General features: G+C 34.2%; 1 protein-coding gene across 2 annotated transcripts; it reads left to right on the plus strand.

The window, feature by feature from the left end:
- The first annotated feature begins 134 nt into the window (after window positions 1-134).
- Window positions 135-15562, plus strand: LOC132559846 (protection of telomeres protein 1-like). 2 transcript variants are annotated; one of them, XM_060224476.1, is made up of 19 exons: window positions 135-350; window positions 1367-1463; window positions 2008-2191; window positions 2645-2717; window positions 3041-3120; window positions 4495-4605; window positions 5025-5141; window positions 5412-5541; window positions 6315-6460; window positions 6654-6794; window positions 7393-7512; window positions 9339-9409; window positions 10497-10632; window positions 11006-11555; window positions 11843-12008; window positions 12942-12998; window positions 13875-13939; window positions 14246-14340; window positions 14788-15562. In XM_060224476.1, the coding sequence occupies exons 3-19, from the start codon at window positions 2075-2077 to the stop codon at window positions 14977-14979; spliced, it is 2367 nt and encodes a 788-aa protein (XP_060080459.1). In that variant the 5' UTR covers window positions 135-350; window positions 1367-1463; window positions 2008-2074; the 3' UTR covers window positions 14980-15562. The 2 variants fall into 2 exon arrangements, with proteins under 2 accessions (XP_060080459.1, XP_060080460.1); XM_060224477.1 differs by having other exon boundaries at window positions 135-239.
- Window positions 15563-22693: the final 7131 nt, after the last annotated feature.

Raw genomic sequence — 22693 nt, forward strand, 5'->3', positions numbered from 1 at the left:
TTATTCGTGGAGAGTAGGTCTATATGCACGCAGAATGAATGTTTGCATGTAAAGTTGACTCGCAAAGCGTCACTATGATTAAGAAAATGGCGCTAAGGTTATGGTAAAGGAAAAAACCCTAAATTACTAAGTTGTCATTTTGATCAGCCGACGGTATCAATTCCATCGATCACTAGCTTTAGTACTGCTATTTTGATCATGTAGAATTAGAAACTGAAGATGGTGAGGATAATTAGCAGGTATTGTATTGCTAAATTAGACACGGCAATGAATCTGTACGTAATGTACGAAAACGAAAGGAGCCACATTGAATAAACATCAGTATATAGTGCACTAAATGCATATTTGCGGTGAGTTTTAATTTGGAAATTAATACTGATTTTATGATCAAACATAGCGAAGGTAAAGTTTATTTTGCTTAATATTTATGGATACTCGATACCTGCATGAACTTCCAAAAATGGTACGTTAAGTTTAGAGATAATTTTTATTTATCATTATGTCATATCCCTAATCGACCTCGAATCCTGATAATGTTTGTGATATCAAAACGGTCGTGTGATATTTTCTGTTATTGTATGTTTTTCTTTAAAGTAAACAAACCAAAGAAAAACCATAATCTTGAACAATTCTTGCCACATGTTCTTTTAAAATGGCCTGCCATTGTCAGTCCTAGTCGACATGCATAGCTGTGCATGTTACAGGCAACAACAGCAGGTGTTTCACTAGTAAGGAAAACGAATCCAGAGACAGAATCATCTAGAAATTTGGGTGCAATTGTAATCCATATTTTGAAAGAAAAAGAAATAAAATGCATTTCTTCCAGGCAAACAATATTTATGTTCAAATCATAGAGTGATAAGAAGTGACAAAATATACAAATTTGAGAGGGTGTGTGATATCACTTCTTCAAGAGTATGACATCACTTTCAAGGGGGTGTAATATTAGACTTATCACACATAAAAAAACAAACTCCAAAAGGGAGCCAAAAGTGGTTATTAAGCTAAAAAGTACTTTACGAAGATTATGAAAACTGCCTGGATCAATCAGAAGAGCCCACTTACCCAGATTGGGACTAGCTTATATCACCTAGAATGTTGGAACAAGAGAACTCTGATTTCCTATTCGTATTACTCACTAAAATATGCTCGGATAACCAACTGAACAACTCGGAGAAGAAAACCCCCAGAATAGTGAACGGTACAGAACAGATTAGCATCTCGATCAACATAGTACCACACTTTAAAGAAAAAATAATGAACACTGGTTTACAATGTAGTTGTCATAATATTTGTTTAATCAATAAGTGCTGAGAATCATTCAGTATATAGCAAAAAGATGAAGGATAATAAATCTATATTACAGAATCTCCATCATCTCCACTTTTTTGTCCTGATGAAGCCTCTGTGACAGAAGAAAAGTAGTCAACAGAATGGAATGAATACCTGCTTATTGGCAACATGTGAGTATGTTGTGATTAATATTCTCGTCTTATATACATACCACATCAGTGTTTTCAGTAATAAAGATATAATAATTAATTATAGGATCATTTTAAGGGTTGATTAGAGGTGTCATATCAAAATTGTCATACAATAGTATTTTTATGATGCTTTTTTCTTTAAGATAAAAAAAAAAAAAACAACTCGTCAAACTACACAATTTTTGCCACAAGTTCTAAAATTGTGGTGCCATTATTAGTCCTAGTCACCATGCTTTAGCTGTCTATGCGACAGCTGGAGGTGTATCACTAATAAAGGAAACCAATTTCGAAATTTGAATGGGAATGGGATGTGGGGGGAGGGAAGGGTGTAGGGAGGGGGTGATATCATTTGAAAGGGGTGTATATTCACTTTCAAGGGGTGTTATATCACTCACAGTGTCTGATATCACCCAAGCTGATATCAACTTATGGAAATTTCAGACTTATCACACATACAAAAACGATGTCATCAGTAGTAGACACTTGATTATATACTACCTTTAAATATTAATTGTCATTACAGGTGCTATATATGCTGAAGATACATCCATGAAACTTTGACGAAAGTTTGAATTCAGTCATCAGTAATCATGGAAAGGTTACAGTGCAAGGTTTCTGATATTCATAAAAAAATACCAAGCAACCTGAAGATATTGAAACTAAAAGAACTGAAGCTGGATACAGACCCAAGCAGGTGTTACATACAGGTACTTATACAGTTTTCAGTCAGTGTTTAATTGTTAGTAAGGTGCTGGTGCTGGAATGCTTTTAGTATCCATATATGTAAGTCTTCATTACTTTTTGCCACTGTGTAAACTGTTCACTTTAACAATGACTATACTTTATGTAATTCCACACCTCTCCTGGCATCACCTAACTTCTTGCATTCTGGTAAATAAGTACATCTGACAAAGTTCAAAGCTGTAAAATACACACAGAACCATGTTTGGGACCTATATGGGGTTTATTGGTTGTTTAGTTCCCTGGGGAATTGATACACAATGCAAGTAACCTTGTATATATGGTCATTGTTTGATACCTACTTCTTATTAAGTTGTGGACATATTGAGGCCTGTGCATGATAGTGCATACACTTATATTTCCTGAAGATGTTGACAAAATACATTTAAACCCCTTACCCCTTCTTTTTTTCTTTTTAGGGAAAAGTAAAGGAGCGATCGCAATTACAGAAAAACAAATGGTTTGATTACTTGAGAATTTGTCTTCAAGATGGTATGACATTACATATAGATGATAATGATAAAGTATGGCTTGTACTTATAAACCTATAAACCATGCAGCTACTAACCAGTTTTCAAATTATCGTAAATACATGAACAGTTTTATAGTGAATATGTACGTTGAATTTTTTTTTTTTAACATTAATATGTTTGAATATTTTCATTTTTCTGTTTTGAAAATGATAACTCATCTTTAAACGTTTCAGTTTCACATGACATGTTATAAATGTAGAAGCCATTTACTTGGTAATATTTGTTAAAATACTAGTAAGTTTGTGTTTTTTTCACTTCTACTTTGTTGAATTTTTAATAAAGGTGAAGATGATTCCTTAAACCAAATCAAGATTTTTGTGACTGGCTCCATTGCTAAGGAGATGAATGCAATACAGAGAGATGTAAGTACTTCCTGTCATTAACAGTTTCAAATTGTAAGTTTGATACTGTGTTTTGCATTATAACTGATTTCAAATTACATATGATTATTAGCAAATCATTGACTGAAATCTTTGTGACAACCAGATTAGCTACTAGAATATACTGTAACTAACCATATTGCACCACTAAACAAGCTCATGTCTGATGAACTTCCCTACAAATGCTAATTGTCTTGATCATTTAAAGACATTGATGCTCTAGGGGTACATTTACCTGGTTATTTAGGATTGACACAAGAAAATGATTTACTGATACATGATGTTGTGTTCTGCATTGCTCCCAAAGGAAGGGCATAAAGTCATTGCTTTGTCTGTCCGTTTGTCCATCAGTCATAATTTTGTACGGAGCATAACCCAGAAATTTTAGGAGGTATTAACATGGAACTTCATAGGTTCAGTAGATAAATCTCAACAAAGAGAAGTGTACACCAGAACCATCCCTCTCTTTTGCATAATTTAGGAGTTAATTCCCTTTGTTATTTTTCATACTTAAATTTTGTCCGGAGCATTACACTAAAACTATAAAATTATAGACATGAAACTTCAGAGGTAGATAAATCCCAACAAAGAGAAGTGTACACCAGAACCATCACTCTCTGTTGCATAATTTAGAAGTTATTACCAATTGTTATTTTTCATACTTAAAATTTTGTCTGGAGCATTACACTAAAACGATAAAAGGTATTAACATGAAACTTCATAGGTAAATAGATCTCAATGAGGAGGAGGGCAGTGCACAAGAATCATAATTCTCTAATTGCCCTTTGTTATTTTTCATACTTAAATTTTGTCCCATTCGGGGAACAAAACCCATCTCTGACGGCCCTTGATTTTTGGTGGTCACCTGAGATGATATCTCATAGTGACCAATTGCTATTATGTTTTGTCTGGCATTGTGCAGTATACATCCTGCATTGTTATTAGTATAGGATGATATGATAGACACATATTGACCCAGGCTGATCTCCCAGGGGTTGATGGATGGGGCCAAAAGGGGTCAAATTTACTCATATTCCAAAAGTCTATTATTATGTTTTTTAGAATTTATATATTCTAAATGTCTTTTGATTAAAATTTGATAAGAAGCCTTATCATGGAATGGCAGGTAATGTTATGCACATGCAGTTTACATTTGCATCACATGTACAATGTAGTTTAAGTTATTTTACCATGTTAACAAGATTATTGCTATGAACAATAACATCATTGTTACTCAGATGACCATTAAGGCCTGTGGGACTTGAATTTCTTCACTTGAGAGGTCTTTCTTTTTTTGGCTGTGTTTCTCCCTTGATGGGATGTCACCCTTGCTGAATTATCCCCCTTGTATTGCAGTTCACCCTGGTACTGAGTGGGTTTACGATAGAGGAGAATTCTCGTATTCAGCCCCCCTCACATCCTTGTCAGCTTGTGGTGGATGAACAGATGAGTGGTGCTAAGATTTGGGTGAGTGAGACAGGATGATAGATAGACCATTATGTCAAGGCTAGAGTATTTGTAATTATGGTTTACTTAAAAGAATACTGTAAGATTAATGGAATTATCATCAAGGTCAATTTTAAGTGTTATAGCATGTAAGTGTATACTATTGAAAGAAGAAAATAAAATAAAATTGATAACCTGTTTAATTTGGTATTTTGTATTGATATCGTTGAAGTCTTGTTTAATTATACAATGATCTAAAGACCGAAGGAATGTATGGAAGATGATATTAAGTCACCTCTTGCTGATTCAGCTTTAAATGATGCTGTTTTAGCTGTTAGTTATGTGCCAAACAAGTAATTTCTCCTACTTTTATCAGCAAAATGTGTTTATATTACTAACCATACCACATACACAAAACCATTTAAACAAACCAAATTCAGTACATAGAGCCAGAAACAGAGATCATCGATTCTCAGGAACCGTCCACTTCTGTAGCTGTGAACAGTCACAGGTCTAAAAACAATACAACAGATGGACAGACATCAAGTGCAACTACGGTAATAAAGTTACGAAATTAAGTTTAACTTATGATTTATTTAAATATTTGATTTTGTTTTAATTATAATGAGGTCCTCTTGAGATGAATGAGATCTGTTGAGAATCGTCCCAATTACCTCTGCTTATATCAGTAGAATAGCTCTCTGATAGCTTACCATTTAAAATAAACATTTGCAAAATGAAGTAGTCTTAGTTGGATTAAACTGTTATTTAACTGATTAGAAATAACATCTTTTTATTATTTTAAAACATTGTTGTTATACACACAGACTAAAAAGGCATATTCTCCAAAGAAGATGTACAGCTATTCCCAGCTCAGCTCCCTCAAACCTAACACAATAGTTGATGTTTATGGAGTGGTAAAGTTCTTCAAGTGCCCGAGTAAGACAAGGGGAAGTGGTATGTATACTTTAAAGTAATCAAGGGAATTCATTCTGGCTGTACAGTGCATTCTGAGTGTTAACTTTTTCTTGTTTCATGTGGTAGACAGTAGATATAATCAAGGGTATCTATTATTAGTCCCCCTCTGAGAGCTGTGGGAGGGGGAGGGAACTGTGTCTGCCCATCTTTCTTCTGTTTTGTCCAGCCTTCTTTCTTGTACATCAAATAATGTTTGTCCAGGCTCTATCACTCCTACACTATCAGTCATTGGAACTTCATACTTCCATCCTGTAGTCATTCTGTCCTTCCATCCATTCTTCCTCTCTCTTGTCCTGACCATATTTCCTACACTACTAGTCAGTGGAACTTGGGAATAAGTTCTCCTTGGTGAGGTGGTGTGTTATGTATAAAAAGGAGTTCTTTTTTACCTACATTTTGACTATTTACATCACAGAAAAGGTTTGTTCATGCTCTATCACCTAAACGACCACAACAACCACTCACTGGAACGTCATACTTGGGGTAATGGGTCCACTTTGGTGAGGTGGTGTGTCCTGAATTAAAAGCAGGTCATTCTGAGATATTGAAGAAAAAGTTTGTTTTGTATATAATTTCACAATTTTGGTGGGGTATTGTAATTATACCAGTTGTCTTAATATTTTACTGTGCAATGTTGATAACTGTACAGAAACATATACATGTATATATAGTTCATGTGAAGTTTTGAATGTGTTTTTGTTTCCTGCCAGTTCAGACATTATAAGCCACTATTTTATACTTGGTTTCCCCAGACTACAATATGCTGGTGACCTTGGTTGACCCCAGTCTGTGTGACTTGGGTACAGACAAGAAGCTTAAGTGTCTTTTGTTCCATCGAGAGGAAGCCCAGCTACCTGCTGTAGATGTAGGAGATATCATTCGCTTCCATAGACTTAAGGTAGAACATTAATAAAATACAGACTGTACACAAATGCAATTTACGTACTTCCAGATATTTAAGGTACCATACAAACGAAAGTCCCTTGTTTAGATGTTAGGTACCAAACATTTAATATACTTAATATACTCAAACATATCCACATCTTCAAACTTAAGGTTTATGTCTACAAGTGTTTTACTGGTATATACAGGTGTCTATGTACAATGGAGAGCTACAGGGACAAAATAGTCCTGGATTTTCATGGTTACGTGTCAGTGGAGTAGCAGGCGACCCGATAGAACCAAAAGCTTCATCCAATAAGTACTCTTTCACTGAAAAAGACACAGAAAAGGTAACCAAAATTTGAAAAACCAAGTGTTTGATTTCAAGGGTTTATATCTGTGTTTCATGTTCAGGGGTGTAGCTAGCCCATTAGAAATGTGTAGGCCCAGGTGAGGAGTTTTGGGGCCTGATATTTATTTTCAACCTTAGTTTTGTAATTTTGTACGACATACTCTATGCACAGATTTTTTTATGTGTAAGCCCGGGCTTTTTCTTTCTATGGAAGCTATGCCCCTGATGTTTAAACCTCTTTAATCATAAAGTCACTTTCTAAAAAGCTGATTTTAGTGAAATTAGTGAAAATGCAAGTTTCCAATCAAAATAAGATTGCCATAAAATAGATAATGAATTTCAAGAAGTTGTACTTGTTTCAAGATTTAGATACTGTAGCTGTCTATAGTATTTGTGAGGAAGCCAACACATTGCTTATTTGATATAATTTATATCCATTCATACACATGAACATTATATTGGATAATATCGAGCTGATTAAGCACAACACAGTTATAACAAAGTAGGACAATATTGGATTTATGTGCATGTTAAAAGTTTCACAAATAACTTTTCTGAAATGTCACCTGTTTTCTCTTCATGATGTTTTTGTTAAGGTTGAGGAGTTGAGGTGCTGGCGAGAAGGAGATGAAAAGGAGTGGAGTCAAGAGGAGAAAAACAGAAAGAAACAAATTGAGGACATAGTTCCAGGACTGTATTTAGATTTATTATGTCAGGTAAATACAGAGCAGAAAATAATGATTGCAAATTAACATTTTTCACTAAATAATCTTTCACTGTTTAATTGTGTTAAATTTGCTTATTAACAGACTGTCGTAGAAAAGATGACAATAAATATCGCAACAATTATATGTAGGGAATAAAAGTAACAACTAAGACTGTCGTAGAAAAGTTGACAATAAATATCGCAACAATTATATGTAGGGAATAAAAACAACAACTAAGACTGTCGTAGAAAAGTTGACAATAAATGTCGCAACAATTATATGTAGGGAATAAAAGTAACAACTAAGACTGTCGTAGAAAAGTTGACAATAAATATCGCAACAATTGTATGTAGGGAATAAAAGCAACAACTAAGACTGTCGTAGAAAAGTTGACAATAAATATCGCAACAATTGTATGTAGGGAATAAAAGCAACAACTAAGACTGTCGTAGAAAAGTTGACAATAAATATCGCAACAATTATATGTAGGGAATAAAAGCAACAACTAAGACTGTCGTAGAAAAGTTGACAATAAATATCGCAACAATTGTATGTAGGGAATAAAAGCAACAACTAAGACTGTCGTAGAAAAGTTGACAATAAATATCGCAACAATTATATGTAGGAAATAAAAACAACAACTAAGACTGTCGTAGAAAAGTTGACAATAAATATCGCAACAATTATATGTAGGGAATAAAAGCAACAACTAAGACTGTCGTAGAAAAGTTGACAATAAATATCGCAACAATTATATGTAGGGAATAAAAACAACAACTAAGACTGTCGTAGAAAAGTTGACAATAAATATCGCAACAATTATATGTAGGGAATAAAAACAACAACTAAGACTGTCGTAGAAAAGTTGACAATAAATATCGCAACAATTATATGTAGGGAATAAAAACAACAACTAAGACTGTCGTAGAAAAGTTGACAATAAATATCGCAACAATTATATGTAGGGAATAAAAGCAACAACTAAGACTGTCATAGAAAAGTTGACAATAAATATCGCAACAATTATATGTAGGGAATAAAAGCAACAACTAAGACTGTCGTAGAAAAGTTGACAATAAATATCGCAACAATTATATGTAGGGAATAAAAACAACAACTAAGACTGTCGTAGAAAAGTTGACAATAAATATCGCAACAATTGTATGTAGGGAATAAAAACAACAACTAAGACTGTCGTAGAAAAGTTGACAATAAATATCGCAACAATTATATGTAGGGAATAAAAACAACAACTAAGACTGTCGTAGAAAAGTTGACAATAAATATCGCAACAATTATATGTAGGGAATAAAAGCAACAACTAAGACTGTCATAGAAAAGTTGACAATAAATATCGCAACAATTGTATGTAGGGAATAAAAGCAACAACTAAGACTGTCGTAGAAAAGTTGACAATAAATATCGCAACAATTATATGTAGGGAATAAAAACAACAACTAAGACTAAGAAATTGTATGTTTTATGAATTCTGTGGCTTTAATAGCGCACATGTGGATTAAAGTGATACTGGTAATAACATGCTTTCTGTTTAAATTGTTGCCTTTATACTGTTGATATTCATAGCCAGTGAATGCCATCTGAAAACATTTCCAGGCTTAAGTGGTTGCTCCAAGAGAGGTACCGTATCAACTGTTGGACATAAGAGATGAATGCACTCATGCTTCAATAATGACCTTATCATTACGATGTGTCCTGCTAGCCTTAGGGGCCCATGGTTGTCCAAGTGATCCTGCCAGCCCATGTGACCTAAAAAAGGCGTTGGTGATATATCACTGACATGGCTTAATTAATCCTAAGTTTTATTTTTGTTGTAGGTTATCTCAGTACAAGTAGTAGATGATACTTGTGTGACATTCAGAGTATGGGACGGTACTAAAACCATTTAGTAAGTAAATCTGTCAATGTTAAAGATGTTGGACGGTACTAAAACCATTTAGTAAGTAAATCTGTCAATGTTAAAGATGTGGGACGGTACTAAAACCATTTAGTAAGTAAATCTGTCAATGTTAAAGATGTGGGACGGTACTAAAACCATTTAGTAAGTAAATCTGTCAATGTTTAAGATGTTGTACGGTACTAAAACCATTTAGTAAGTAAATACTTGTGTCAATATTAAAGATGTGGGACGGTACTAAAACCATTTAGTAAGTAAATCTGTCAATGTTAAAGATGTGGGACGGTACTAAAACCATTTAGTAAGTAAATCTGTCAATGTTAAAGATGTGGGACGGTACTAAAACCATTTAGTAAGTAAATCTGTCAATATTAAAGATGTTGGACGGTACTAAATCCATTTAGTAAGTAAATCTGTCAATGTTTAAGATGTGGGACGGTACTAAAACCATTTAGTAAGTAAATCTGTCAATGTTTAAGATGTGGGACGGTACTAAAACCATTTAGTAAGTAAATCTGTCAATGTTAAAGATGTGGGATGGTACTAAAACCATTTAGTAAGTAAATCTGTCAATGTTTAAGATGTGGGATGATACCAAACCATTTAATAAGTTAATGTGTCAGTGTTCAGGAAATGGGACGATATCAGAACTATTTATTATGTAAACTTGTCTATGTTCAGGATGTGGAGAGATTCCAAAACTGTTTATCATGTGCCAATGTTCAGGATATGAAACAACCCAGAAACTACTTATTAAGTAAAAGTCTCAGTGTTCAGAATATGGAACAATACTAAAACTATTTAGTATGTAAATACATCAGTGTTTAGAATGTGGGATAATACAAATCATTATGTAAATGTGTCAGTGTCGGTACATGCGTCTGTGTCCAGACAATACAAAAACTACTTCATTAATTTTGATAAAAGGTATCAGCATATAGGATATAGTAGGGCAGTGCTTAGACTTAAATTGTACAGAAAAATAATGGTTTTCTTTTTTTTTTGATGAAAAAGTATTGTAACATAATTTGTAAATTTTGTAATGATAGTGAGGGAACATTGTACTCTATCTTGTCAGTATGATAAGAGAAATGGAAGCTGAACCTAACACCCATGTCAGGAGCACTGATTTACAACTGAATGCCAGGGCAAAGGACCTAGCTGTGGATGTGGCTCTGTATGATGATCATAGTGTCTCTGCAGTCAAAATACAGGTAAGATTTATACAGGTGAGACTGATATGAATGAGAGTTACACAGGTGAGAGTTACACAGGTGAGAGTTACACAGGTCAGGTGACACACAACTCTACAGATAATGCAAGAGACGAGTATGTTAAGGTGAAATTAAGATAGGCGAGGTTTTTACATGCAAAATTAATGCAGGTAAGATTATATAAGTAGAATTTTTAAAAGCCCAACAAAATGCATGTACATATTCAATTCAGATAAATACAGGCTGTATATATATGGTAAAAATAGTGAAGTAGTTGATTTGAACAAATTACTTGAATCTCTTTGGAAAATACCAGATCCCCTATTTAAGAATTTAAACATTCAATATGAAAAGTACCTCTTTCATTTTACAGCCGGGACAGTTCATTAAGCTTTGCAATCTTCACGCAGCCATTTTGAAAACCACGTCAGCAAGGGACAACCTGTCTGCCCTGCCTAGTCTGGAATTAGTAATTCATAGAGGCACCTCGTATGGGCGAGGCCTAAAAGTCATGGATGTGGAGTCACCCGACGTTTTGACATTGATTGACACTTTGGATATAGTAGCTCCACCCATTGGGGATTTAGATGATCCTGAGGCAATAGACCTTTTTGAGGGATCAATGAAAGAGCCAGGGATAAGTAGTGATGCCATGGAGGAACAGAGTGTTCAGGAAAATATAGTAAATAGTTCTACTCCACATGACATTAATAGCAGAAAAAGGATGGCAGTTGCAGATGATGATCTACAAAGTGTCAGAAAACGGACAAGATCAAGTTTTAAAGTAGGGAATGCCACACAAAACTGTGACCAATCTGATATTACGTCTGATCAGTCGTCTTTGGAATTATCATGTGACACACCTCATAACCAGTCAACTCCTCTAGAATGTGTGGACAGATGTATGCTACAGACAGAAACAGGTATTTCATCGGGTTAGGATTGTATAACTGTTATCAGAATTAAGTGTGAAAGAAGGATGTGAGTTTAGCTTGTATACTGTGTTGAATAATGTCTCATATTCAACTGAGCTAGCGTGTTTTTTTTAGCTTGGCTGGTAGAGATTATCAACCTTGTACAAATGTATAGCTAATAAACCTGACTAATCAGGATATTTAAACATTTCATTAATATGCTAAATTAGATCTTTTTTTAGAATATTTTTTCTCAAGCTATGGGGAAAGCTTTATAGGGAATTTTCTGATTGCAGTTGTTCTGAACCATCCACATGTACAGGTGACCAGCATTCAAGACATTGAATCACACTCTGTTCCATACAAGTTCCGGATTCTAGGCAGAATTGAGGATTATTTCCCATGTCCCATCCAGACACCTGAAGACCTGGTGAGGCTCTACTGTTTACAGTGTCACTACCTGTAAGTTTCTCACACTGCTATAAAATTTGTCTCGTGAAATCTGTCGATCAAACATCTTTAGGGACCCATATTTTGTAGAGTGTCATGAAATTTGTCTGCTTAGGAACCAGTATTTCATACAGTATTGTGAAATCTGTCATTACCAAACATCTTCAGGGACAAATATTTCATACAGTATTGTGAAATAGGGACCAATATTTCATACAGTATTGTGAAATCTTTATCAAACACCTTCAGGGACCAATATTTCATACAGTATTGTGAAATCTGTCTCAACATATTACTGCTATGGACCAATGTATTAATTTCGATGGTACTTGGGAACCTGTCCAAACCCAAATTGTTTTGAGACTGCCATTTTTATCTGCTACAGGTGTCTAGATCAAGCATTGTGTCATTTCGATATGTTCATGGGTGTGAAGTTTGATAATTTGAGAATAACTAGTAAATATTAAATCTACACACTGTCATTTGTGAGAGATTTTCTAACAATGTATGGTTTGATTGTAACTGTAGACCAGTCTATTTGAAGTTGTTGAGACCTGTAGAGTTCCTAATAGGAAACATGAAGAAAGGTTTCCTCCCCAAGTAATATCCCTCGTGCTCTTCAATCTCAGCCATTATTGATGATTGATATCAGCTTATTTGGCAGTTGTTGTAAAGTATGTGAAGTTTATATTGCATAGATTCCCAATAGTTTTATCAACATATCTAATCAACGAACCAATTAATGTCCTCAAATGAATTGTTCCATTGGTTTCCTTACAGATCCCGTAAAGTTTCAGCAAGATGTTTCATGTTGTCAGATAATTTATTTCAGTAAACATGTAAAAAATTTGAGATGAATGTAAGGAATAAATGTAAACTTAGTAAAACAGTAACAAGAAGTTAAACGACAGAGTCATACTGGTTTGGTATTTTTTCTCACTTCAGTGTTTCTTTGCCAAAAGTAGCTGGTGGTAACAATGAAGAACCATCATCATCCACTAGGTAAGATTTAAATTACCATGTAAAATTAATGATCCAAACTCAATTTTGTTATCTAAGATATCAGGAAAAGTATATTTAAAAAAATGTTTCAGGTAAATTTCATGTCTTGATTTCCTTATTCTTCTTGAAATACCTGAAAATAAATTGTGAATATGTAAAGAAACTTGTATTTGAAACTTTTATGTCACCAAGTTTTGCAAACTAGTATCTGGTCCTAGCCTTTCAAAATCAAAGGTAACAGGTTGTTTTAATTGGTCATCAAGGAAAAAGATCTTTCCCTCTTTACACCGATCACAACAGTATTTAGAGGATGTTCCGTGTTGTTTGAACATTACTTTGACTAAACTGCATTCAGATCCAAACATTTATTTTGAAATTTTTGAAAACAGATGAAAAAGCGAAAAGAAAAAGAAACATTTGGGTGATTCTAGCATTTTAATAAGATCATGATTTTGAAAGGATCTTCCAAAAAAACCTTGTCTTAAAAGGCTACACCTTAAAAAGTGATTTATTCAGACTTTCGTGTTAACTGTAGTAGTACTCTTTTGTCAGGAACTCAACGTTGCAAATTATAAAGGTATACAATTTTGATATCATTTGTTGCAATCTTACCTGTCTAAATATTATGTAGGTCTATTATAATTGATTCTTAATAATTCTAGTTTATCTAGTTATATATATTATAGCTGCTACCTTGTCGTATGTTTCCCAGCTGAATTCATTGTAGTAGGTGATGATATCAGTAAGAACAGACAGAGGTGTGCTCAATCCTCATTGTGCCTCTTACAGTCCAATAATATACTGATGTATGTAATTCCCATTATGAAGGTATTCATCTTCAATTTGATGACTTAGTGATGAACTTTTCCTCAACAGTCATGATCCAGAGATGGAAGTGAGCTATATCCAGGCAGGGATACAGTACTACAAATGTCCCACATGTAAGCATCATTCTACAAATCAATCTCTTTTTACCCAACCAGTGTTTAAAAGCATCTGGAACAACTTTTTCCATTCTATCTGTAAAGGTGCTTCAGCATAAAAGTGATTTCTGTACCATAGTCTATATAACTTGTGTTTGATCTCTTCTTTCCAAGCTTACAATGCTAGTTTCTCTTCAGGCCAAGAATGTAATGGTCAATGTTTTTCTAAGTTTATTTTCTTTACGTGCTTAGTCCATCTCTTTCCATGGTAAATGTCTCTAACTAACTGTTTTCTTGTGTATTCTTGTATTCTGTGTCCACCAGGTAGGACTGTTGACCTCATATACACCTTCATGTTGAGGTTGTTGATCCGGGACAACACAGGATGGATACAGGCAAATCTTTGGAAAGAAGAAGCGGTAAAAATACACCAATACCTAATCCAATATACTTATGGACTATCAGAAATAATGATAATATTTTTGTTTTTTTTCAAAGAAATTTATCATTTTGTTAAGCTGTATCTTATAATGCCCCTTCTGCACACCAACCTTTTGCCGCAAGAAGGGAAAATAGAATTCAATCTATCTAACCATCATACAAGATAAACTTCAATTTGTTTAATGAATTTTATGAATGCTTAAATGTGTATTCATGTTTAATTTATTGATTTTTCAAAGTCTGCATTCGTTTGTTTAAATAAGTATAAGTAATCAGGTTATATCTATCCATAAAATCAAATGATCATGAAAAAGGTTTTTTTTCAATTCACAAAAATTGAGCCCAATGAAAATATGTAATACAGTGAGATAAGAATTAAAATTAACTACGTGAACAGGTAAATCAGGTGTATAACTATGTTTAAGGTTGTGTTTTTCAAAGACATTGATCCCAGAGATGTGGTATCCAGTAAGAAGATTTTCCGTGATATCTGTGACCAATTGGACAAGATTTGTGTTCCTGTAAATGGAGTGAAACCTTTAGTGGAGTGTGGGGTGATGTCCTTCAGCAGTAGAAGAGGAACTGGTTATAATATTTTTGACACATGTGTTGCGTAGTGGCGTTTCTTTCATGGATAATGGACCCAGATTGATTTCAGATATAAAATTGGATTTTGATGGAAAAAATTAGTTCAGGGTGTTCTATTGGGAAAACAAAGTGGATATGATAACCATTGCCAGATTTGTGTTACTTGTCAAAGAAGTCCTCTTTTTATTTGTTTTTTATTTCATGAAATCTGTTGTCATTGGAACCATAATTGTTATAAAAACAGTCATGGCTAGACCTAATATTCTGGTATGGCATCATCTGGTATTCCATACCTTATTTCATAAATATTTAACACAAATGATTATCTAGACTGCAGCATAAATCAGTGTCCTGATGGATTGTACATCCACCAAAATTTCTTTTCTTCTATATTTTAACAAGTCAAGGCTTCATATACTGGATTATGGTCTTGCTGTCTTGTTACAGAGGATGGGGGCCTTTTGTTTAATTGTTATGCCAAAGTTTAATAAGAGCCTAACATCCTTGTCATACAATGTACATGTATCCTTCCTTCACTCAGAATTCTATGTCAATATGTAATTTGAATTGTCTTTTGATACCAAAACAATTTGCTGTGAATTAAATTAAAATGTTTACTGTTTCATTTAAGAATTGTTTAAGTTTATATCAAACGCAAATTTATTGACATACTGTCAACATACATCTTTTAGCAGTAATCTTATTTTCTTGCTATTTTGAACTAAAACTGTTGTGCTGAAATATGAATGTCTTTAATTGCAGTTTCTGTATGTCATCAACATTGGAATCATTGATAATGTGCATCGATGTGCTTATTTAGTCATAATTGATAATGCAGTATAATTTGATTGTGTCAAATATGTATGTTTACAGAAATCCTCTTTCTTGTAAAGTTGTGTTGAGTTTGTGAGGGAAAAAAAGAGGGTTCCTGATTATTATGTTTTATTATTATATAAGTTTTATTACACAAAATGTGATGGACACATCTGTCTGGGTGGTTGATATTACACAACATCTGATGGACACATCTGTCAGGGTGGTTGATATTACAGGACATGTGATGGACACATCTGTCTGGGTGGTTGATATTACAGGACATGTGATGGACACATCTGTCTGGGTGGTTGATATTACAGGACATGTGATGGACACATCTGTACGGGTGGTTGAATATTACAGAACATGTGATGGACACATCTGTCTGGGTGGTTGATATTACAGGACATGTGATGGACACATCTGTCTGGGTGGTTGATATTACAGGACATGTGATGGACACATCTGTCTGGGTGGCTGATATTACAGGACATGTGGTGGACACATCTGTCAGGGTGGTTGATATTACAGGACATGTGATGGACACATCTGTCTGGGTGGTTGATATTACAGGACATGTGATGGACACATCTGCCTGGGTGGTTGATATTACAGGACATGTGATGGACACATCTGTCTGGGTGGTTGATATTACAGGACATGTGATGGACACATCTGTCTGGGTGGTTGATATTACAGGACATGTGATGGACACATCTGTCTGGGTGGTTGATATTACAGGACATGTGATGGACACATCTGTCTGGGTGGTTGATATTACAGGACATGTGATGGACACATCTGCCTGGGTGGTTGATATTACAGAACATGTGATGGACACATCTGCCTGGGTGGTTGATATTACACAAAATGTGATGGACACATCTGTCTGGGTGGCTGATATTACACAACATGTGATGGACACATCTGTCTGGGTGGTTGATATTACACAACATGTGATGGACACATCTGTCTGGGTGGCTGATATTACACAACATGTGATGGACACATCTGTCTGGGTGGCTGATATTACACAACATGTGATGGACACATCTGTCTGGGTGGTTGATATTACAGGACATGTGATGGACACATCTGTCTGGGTGGTTGATATTACAGGACATGTGATGGACACATCTGCAAGGGTGGTTGATATTACACAACATGTGATGGACACATCTGTCTGGGTGGTTGATATTACAGGACATGTGATGGACACATCTGTCTGGGTGGTTGATATTACAGGATATGTGATGGACACATCTGTCTGGGTGGTTGATATTACAGGACATGTGATGGACACATCTGTCTGGGTGGTTGATATTACAGGACATGTGATGGACACATCTGTCTGGGTGGTTGATATTATAGGACATGTGATGGACACATCTATCTGGGTGGTTGATATTACAGGACATGTGATGGACACATCTGTCTGGGTGGTTGATATTACAGGACATGTGATAGATACATCTGTCTGGGTGGTTGATATTACAGGACATGTGATGGACACATCTGTCTGGGTGGTTGATATTATAGGACATGTGATGGACACATCTATCTGGGTGGTTGATATTACAGGACATGTGATGGACACATCTGTCAGGGTGGTTGATATTACAGGACATGTGATAGATACAGCAGTTTGGGTGGTTGATATTACAGGACATGTGATGGACACATCTGTCTGGGTGGTTGATATTACAGGACATGTGATGGACACATCTGTCTGGGTGGTTGATATTACAGGACATGTGATGGACACATCTGTCTGGGTGGTTGATATTACAGGACATGTGATAGATACATCTGTCTGGGTGGTTGATATTACAGGACATGTGATAGATACATCTGTTCGGGTGGCTGATATTACACAACATGTGATGGACACATCTGTCTGGGTGGTTGATATTACAAGACATGTGATGGACACATCTGTCTGGGTGGTTGATATTACAGGACATGTGATGGACACATCTGTCTGGGTGGTTGATATTACAGGACATGTGATGGACACATCTGTCTGGGTGGTTGATATTACAGGACATGTGATGGACACATCTATCTGGGTGGCTGATATTACACAACATGTGATGGACACATCTGTCTGGGTGGTTGATATTACAGGACATGTGATGGACACATCTGTCTGGGTGGCTGATATTACACAACATGTGATGGACACATCTGTCTGGGTGGCTGATATTACACAACATGTGATGGACACATCTGTCTGGGTGGCTGATATTACAGGACATGTGATGGACACATCTACCTGAGACAAAAATGAATAGGTGATAGAAACATATTGAAAAAGGTGATATCACTATAACAATGAATAGGTGATGTAACTAAAATCAGTAGGCGATATCTCTTTATTTTAGTGAGATTACCTATTCGGATTCCATATATCTGTAAAATTAATACACCTGATTTCTGACAGCCAGATTAGAATAATAGGGGACTAAGATTACAACAACACCTTGTGAATCCATTTTCTATATAAATTTGTCTATAAATGTTATATTTATGCTCAGAGGTACCAGGCATACATTTATGACATTATAGATATGTGAAATGTTTATATCTACAAACTCGGTATTTCTGAACTGTTTGTGAACCTATAGAAACAACAGTATAAGGTCTAGACTTATGACAGCTCTTTGGCAGGTAGTTCTAGGGATTTTCTTACCGTGTGTTATCCTCGTGGTCTGCTTCTCGCTGCTTCAGTGGTAGTGTTATATATATATATATATATATATTGCTCCATTTTCCTATGTGCACTTATTAAAAGGTAGAAACTATGACTTTGCACAAAGTCCCGACTCACGGTCTATAGACACATATCATAGGAATGGGAATTGGTACCAAGTCCCTGTGTTTGTATCTGACACAAGTATAAGACATCCCAGTTACTTGTATCAAACACGGGAATACAAATTATTTACATATTCAACAGAGGTATTACTTTTTTAAGACAAATTAAATTGAATTTGAAACTTTTGAATAAATATTGCAGAATATAAGAACTATTTCCATTGAAAATCATGAACAGAGTTAAACCTTTTCTGTATGTTCATATTAAAATTAATATCTGATTAAATTTTTTCTGTTTAGTAAGTTAATATTCTATTTTTACAACAACATTTTATATAATGAAACATTACAAGAAAGATTCGGAAGAAATGTTTTATAAACTTAGGAAAACTGTTACCTTGTGAATCAACAAGTTGGCAGTCAAGTATCAGTTTTGGAAGTGGAAGAGCAAAAGAAGACAAATAGAACAGAAAATGGGAAGAATAGAGAGACACCCCCAACCCCCCCTCCAAAAAAAAAACAAAAAAAAAATGATCCAGCTGCGCATTTCTTTAAGTCAATTAGCATACCTTTGATATATAGAAATAACACAACATCGTCTTTAAGATGTATGAAAATTCTAAATTTCCTTTTTTTTTGTGGTAACGATTTTAGAAAGGTTATAAAAAAAAAAGAAAATATTCCTTTTTTAGGAATTGTCCATTTTGTCAATCATAACAAGCACTCTTATAGTTAGGCCTACCCAAGAAAAGTATCTTAGCAATAGAGCAATATACAATGTACATTTGCAGCCCACAAATTAACAAAAATCGGTAAGAACTCCATTTCAGTAAGAAGTACATGTATAGATAACCACTTATGTAAAAAAAAAAATAATCCTCAGACATAACATTCAATTAACTTTATATTGAATTATGCCTTCATCTGGTCAACCCTAACTTACAAATAATGTAAATTATTAAGCAACATTGGCTTCTTTGTATACTGTTATTTTTCCAAACTTTGTCGGACTACATACCAGTCAAATATTATGCCTCTAGGCTTTTTAGTACATGAGAAGAAGTTGTTTAAATGTTTTAAGAAATTTGACCCCTGCGACTTGAATATTGGTCAGGTTCACTTCTTTGTGGAAACTTCGTCAAGCTTCATCCTAGGACCATACCAGCCAAATATTATTCCTCAAGGCCATTTAGTTCATGAGAAGTTGTTTAAAGATTTAAACAAAGTTGACCCCTGTGACCTTGAATATGAGTCAAGATAATTTGTTTTGCAAGACTTTGTACAGCTACATTATAGGAACATACCATCCATATATCATGCCACAAGGCCTTTTAGTTCATGAGAAAAAAACGTTTAAAGGCTTTAACCAATTTGACCCCTGTGACCTTGAATATAGATCAAGGTAATTTTTTTTTGCAAACTTTGTCTGGTTTCATCTTGGGAATAGATCAGTCAAATATCAAAACATGTGGCCCAATGCTTATTAAGATGTTGTTGAAAGGAAAAAATTGACGTCGGATGCTGTGCCACAGCATAAGCTTACTTGGCCCTTTGGGCCATTTTATGTCATAATGTCAATTTTTAAATCTATATTCTGATATTTTCATCAGAATTACAGTCTTATTAATTATACACATAAGTTATATGTTTCATTTGCAACTTTGCAGACTTTACCTTTACGGCTGTCAACATCAAAATGTAGACAAACTTTTTTCCACACACAGGTAATTTAGCCAGTTTATTTATACATAATGTATTTATCATAACTGCAGATACTCATCATTCTTGTACTATATCTACTATGTATTCTATATACTGAATAGTACATAGTTGATATTAAAATATTGTATAGAGTTACCCACTAATAATCAATTGTATTATAGTTTATTCAAATGATAGTGATGTTCTATACTAATATATTTTGTAGTCATAGTTGTCTGATGTTTATGTACAGTGTAATTATATTTTTTTTATTTTTGTAAATTCACAGAGTTCAAATAGGTTTTGTGTCTTTATTTAAACAAGACGTAGCTATCATGTAACAATAACTGCTTAATTAATATTATTACTTTAACAGACTGTAAGGAACCAAACCATACATGGATCAATAATTCAATAAAATAAACCAAACAACAGTTTTAGCATTGTCAGTACAAAAATAATCTTATTAATTTCATACATCACCAAAACTCGTGAGTCACAGTAATGAGATATCCTTCATAAAACTTTGTAAAAATTCTTCTAGAGACTAGAATTGTTGTTAACTATTCAATTAATGAATTAATTAAATTAATTACAGGTACTGTTCATTTCTCTAAAACAGTGATTAACTATAACAAGCTAGGACAACAAGCTTACAATATCACAGGACAGGTATTAAATTAATTCCTAGAAAATATTTGAAATACAATTACATATAAATGTTATAGATAAGTGATTGATCCGAGTGTATAGTTATAATTATACATGCATGATATTAATTAATATACCCAGATACCATGAATAACACAGTAGATAAATTTTCACAGCCTTTTTAAATTGAATGTCTTATGCATTAAGTGTACATGTGATATATATATAAGATAACCATATTAATCATATTACTACATCTATATATATATATAGAAAAAACTTGATTTGACGAGATGCGAGTAAATTATAAATAAAAATGAATGCACCTGAAGATCTAATACAGTGAAAGCGCTAGTGCAAAATGTAACGTCTTTCTTCTTTTGTCAAAAATCATTTTTATTTATATATATATATATATATATATATATATAAAAATGATTTTTATATATATATATATATATATAAAAAGTAAAACTTCTATATATTTTAGGTTTTTTTTAAAAGAATTTTCAATATAACTTCTTTAATAACAATAACTTATTTATAACTTAAATAATGTTAACGTATCATCAAAGGACAGTAAATATATTTCAAAGGAAACTTATATAACAGAAATAACAACAGCACCACTGTTTCATTCAAATCACTGCAAACAAACGTCAGATATAAGAGGCACTCCCTGAAATTTTCCTCAAAACAATCAAATTTGCAAATCTATATATAGTGTATTAACATTTTGAAAACCTATACTGCTCGATGCAGATTAAGGAAAAGTGTCCAATTTGTCCTGTCAGATGAGTGATCAGTTATTTCTATATATATAAACCTTATTTATTTTACATCACTTGGAAAACAGACCATCAGCTTATATTAATTAGTCTTGTTGGGCTGGATTGAAATGCGAGGGGAGGTCTTATCGCACACTGGAAACCGTAGTACCCATGGGAAAACCAGGCAGGTTCCCAGTCCATGGAACCCAAGACAGCTAGGTGAAAGCCAAGTGCAATACCATCTTGCCAATCTCATGGTTGTTGAGAAAATATTACCACCAGTTTATGTGAAGATTATATCATATACATATTATAAGTATAAAATTTTATTTATTTTACAACAATTGCGAGACAAGTTATTTCAACTTATACTAATCACTCATGTTGGCCCGAATGTAAAGGCGTGAGGCATCTTATTGTGAGAGGAAACCAGAGTACCCAGGGAAAACCCATGTGGTCAGGCAGGTGACCCCTTACCAATTCACATCCATTCCAGGAATTGAACCCCGGGCAGCTAGGTGAAAGGTGAGTGCGTTACCACTGCGCCATTCAACCACCCAAAATTGATATTCTCTGCCAGTAACCTGTTCAAGTTTATGAATCTCGATCATGGATATCTAGCCTATTGCCCCCGTTTAACTTGCTCCTGTTAAGAAAAACGAATATAAGAAACTATAGTATTCAAACTACAATTTCTGTAAATATGACAATACTGAGTGGAGCAGTGGAAAGCACCCTTTGTTACTTCTTTTGGAGTGATTTATACAAGCTTATGATAAATGATTTATGTTGTAAAATAAATAAAAAATTTCAGCAAATAATATTAATCTCGTCATTTAACAGCGAGGCACAGACTTTGCAAAATTTTCATCCAAGCAACTCAGTTGTTTCAATCAATTAGGTAAGATCAACTTGCCCTGCAGATAGAAATCTTGTAGTCTGGTACACTTAAAATCAGGATAAATATTAAGAATATTTGAAATATATC

The sequence above is a fragment of the Ylistrum balloti genome, unplaced genomic scaffold, assembly GCF_031769215.1.
Source record: "Ylistrum balloti isolate Yb309-2 unplaced genomic scaffold, AGI_CSIRO_Ybal_v1 Utg370978, whole genome shotgun sequence".
In the NCBI taxonomy this organism is placed as follows: domain Eukaryota; kingdom Metazoa; phylum Mollusca; class Bivalvia; order Pectinida; family Pectinidae; genus Ylistrum; species Ylistrum balloti.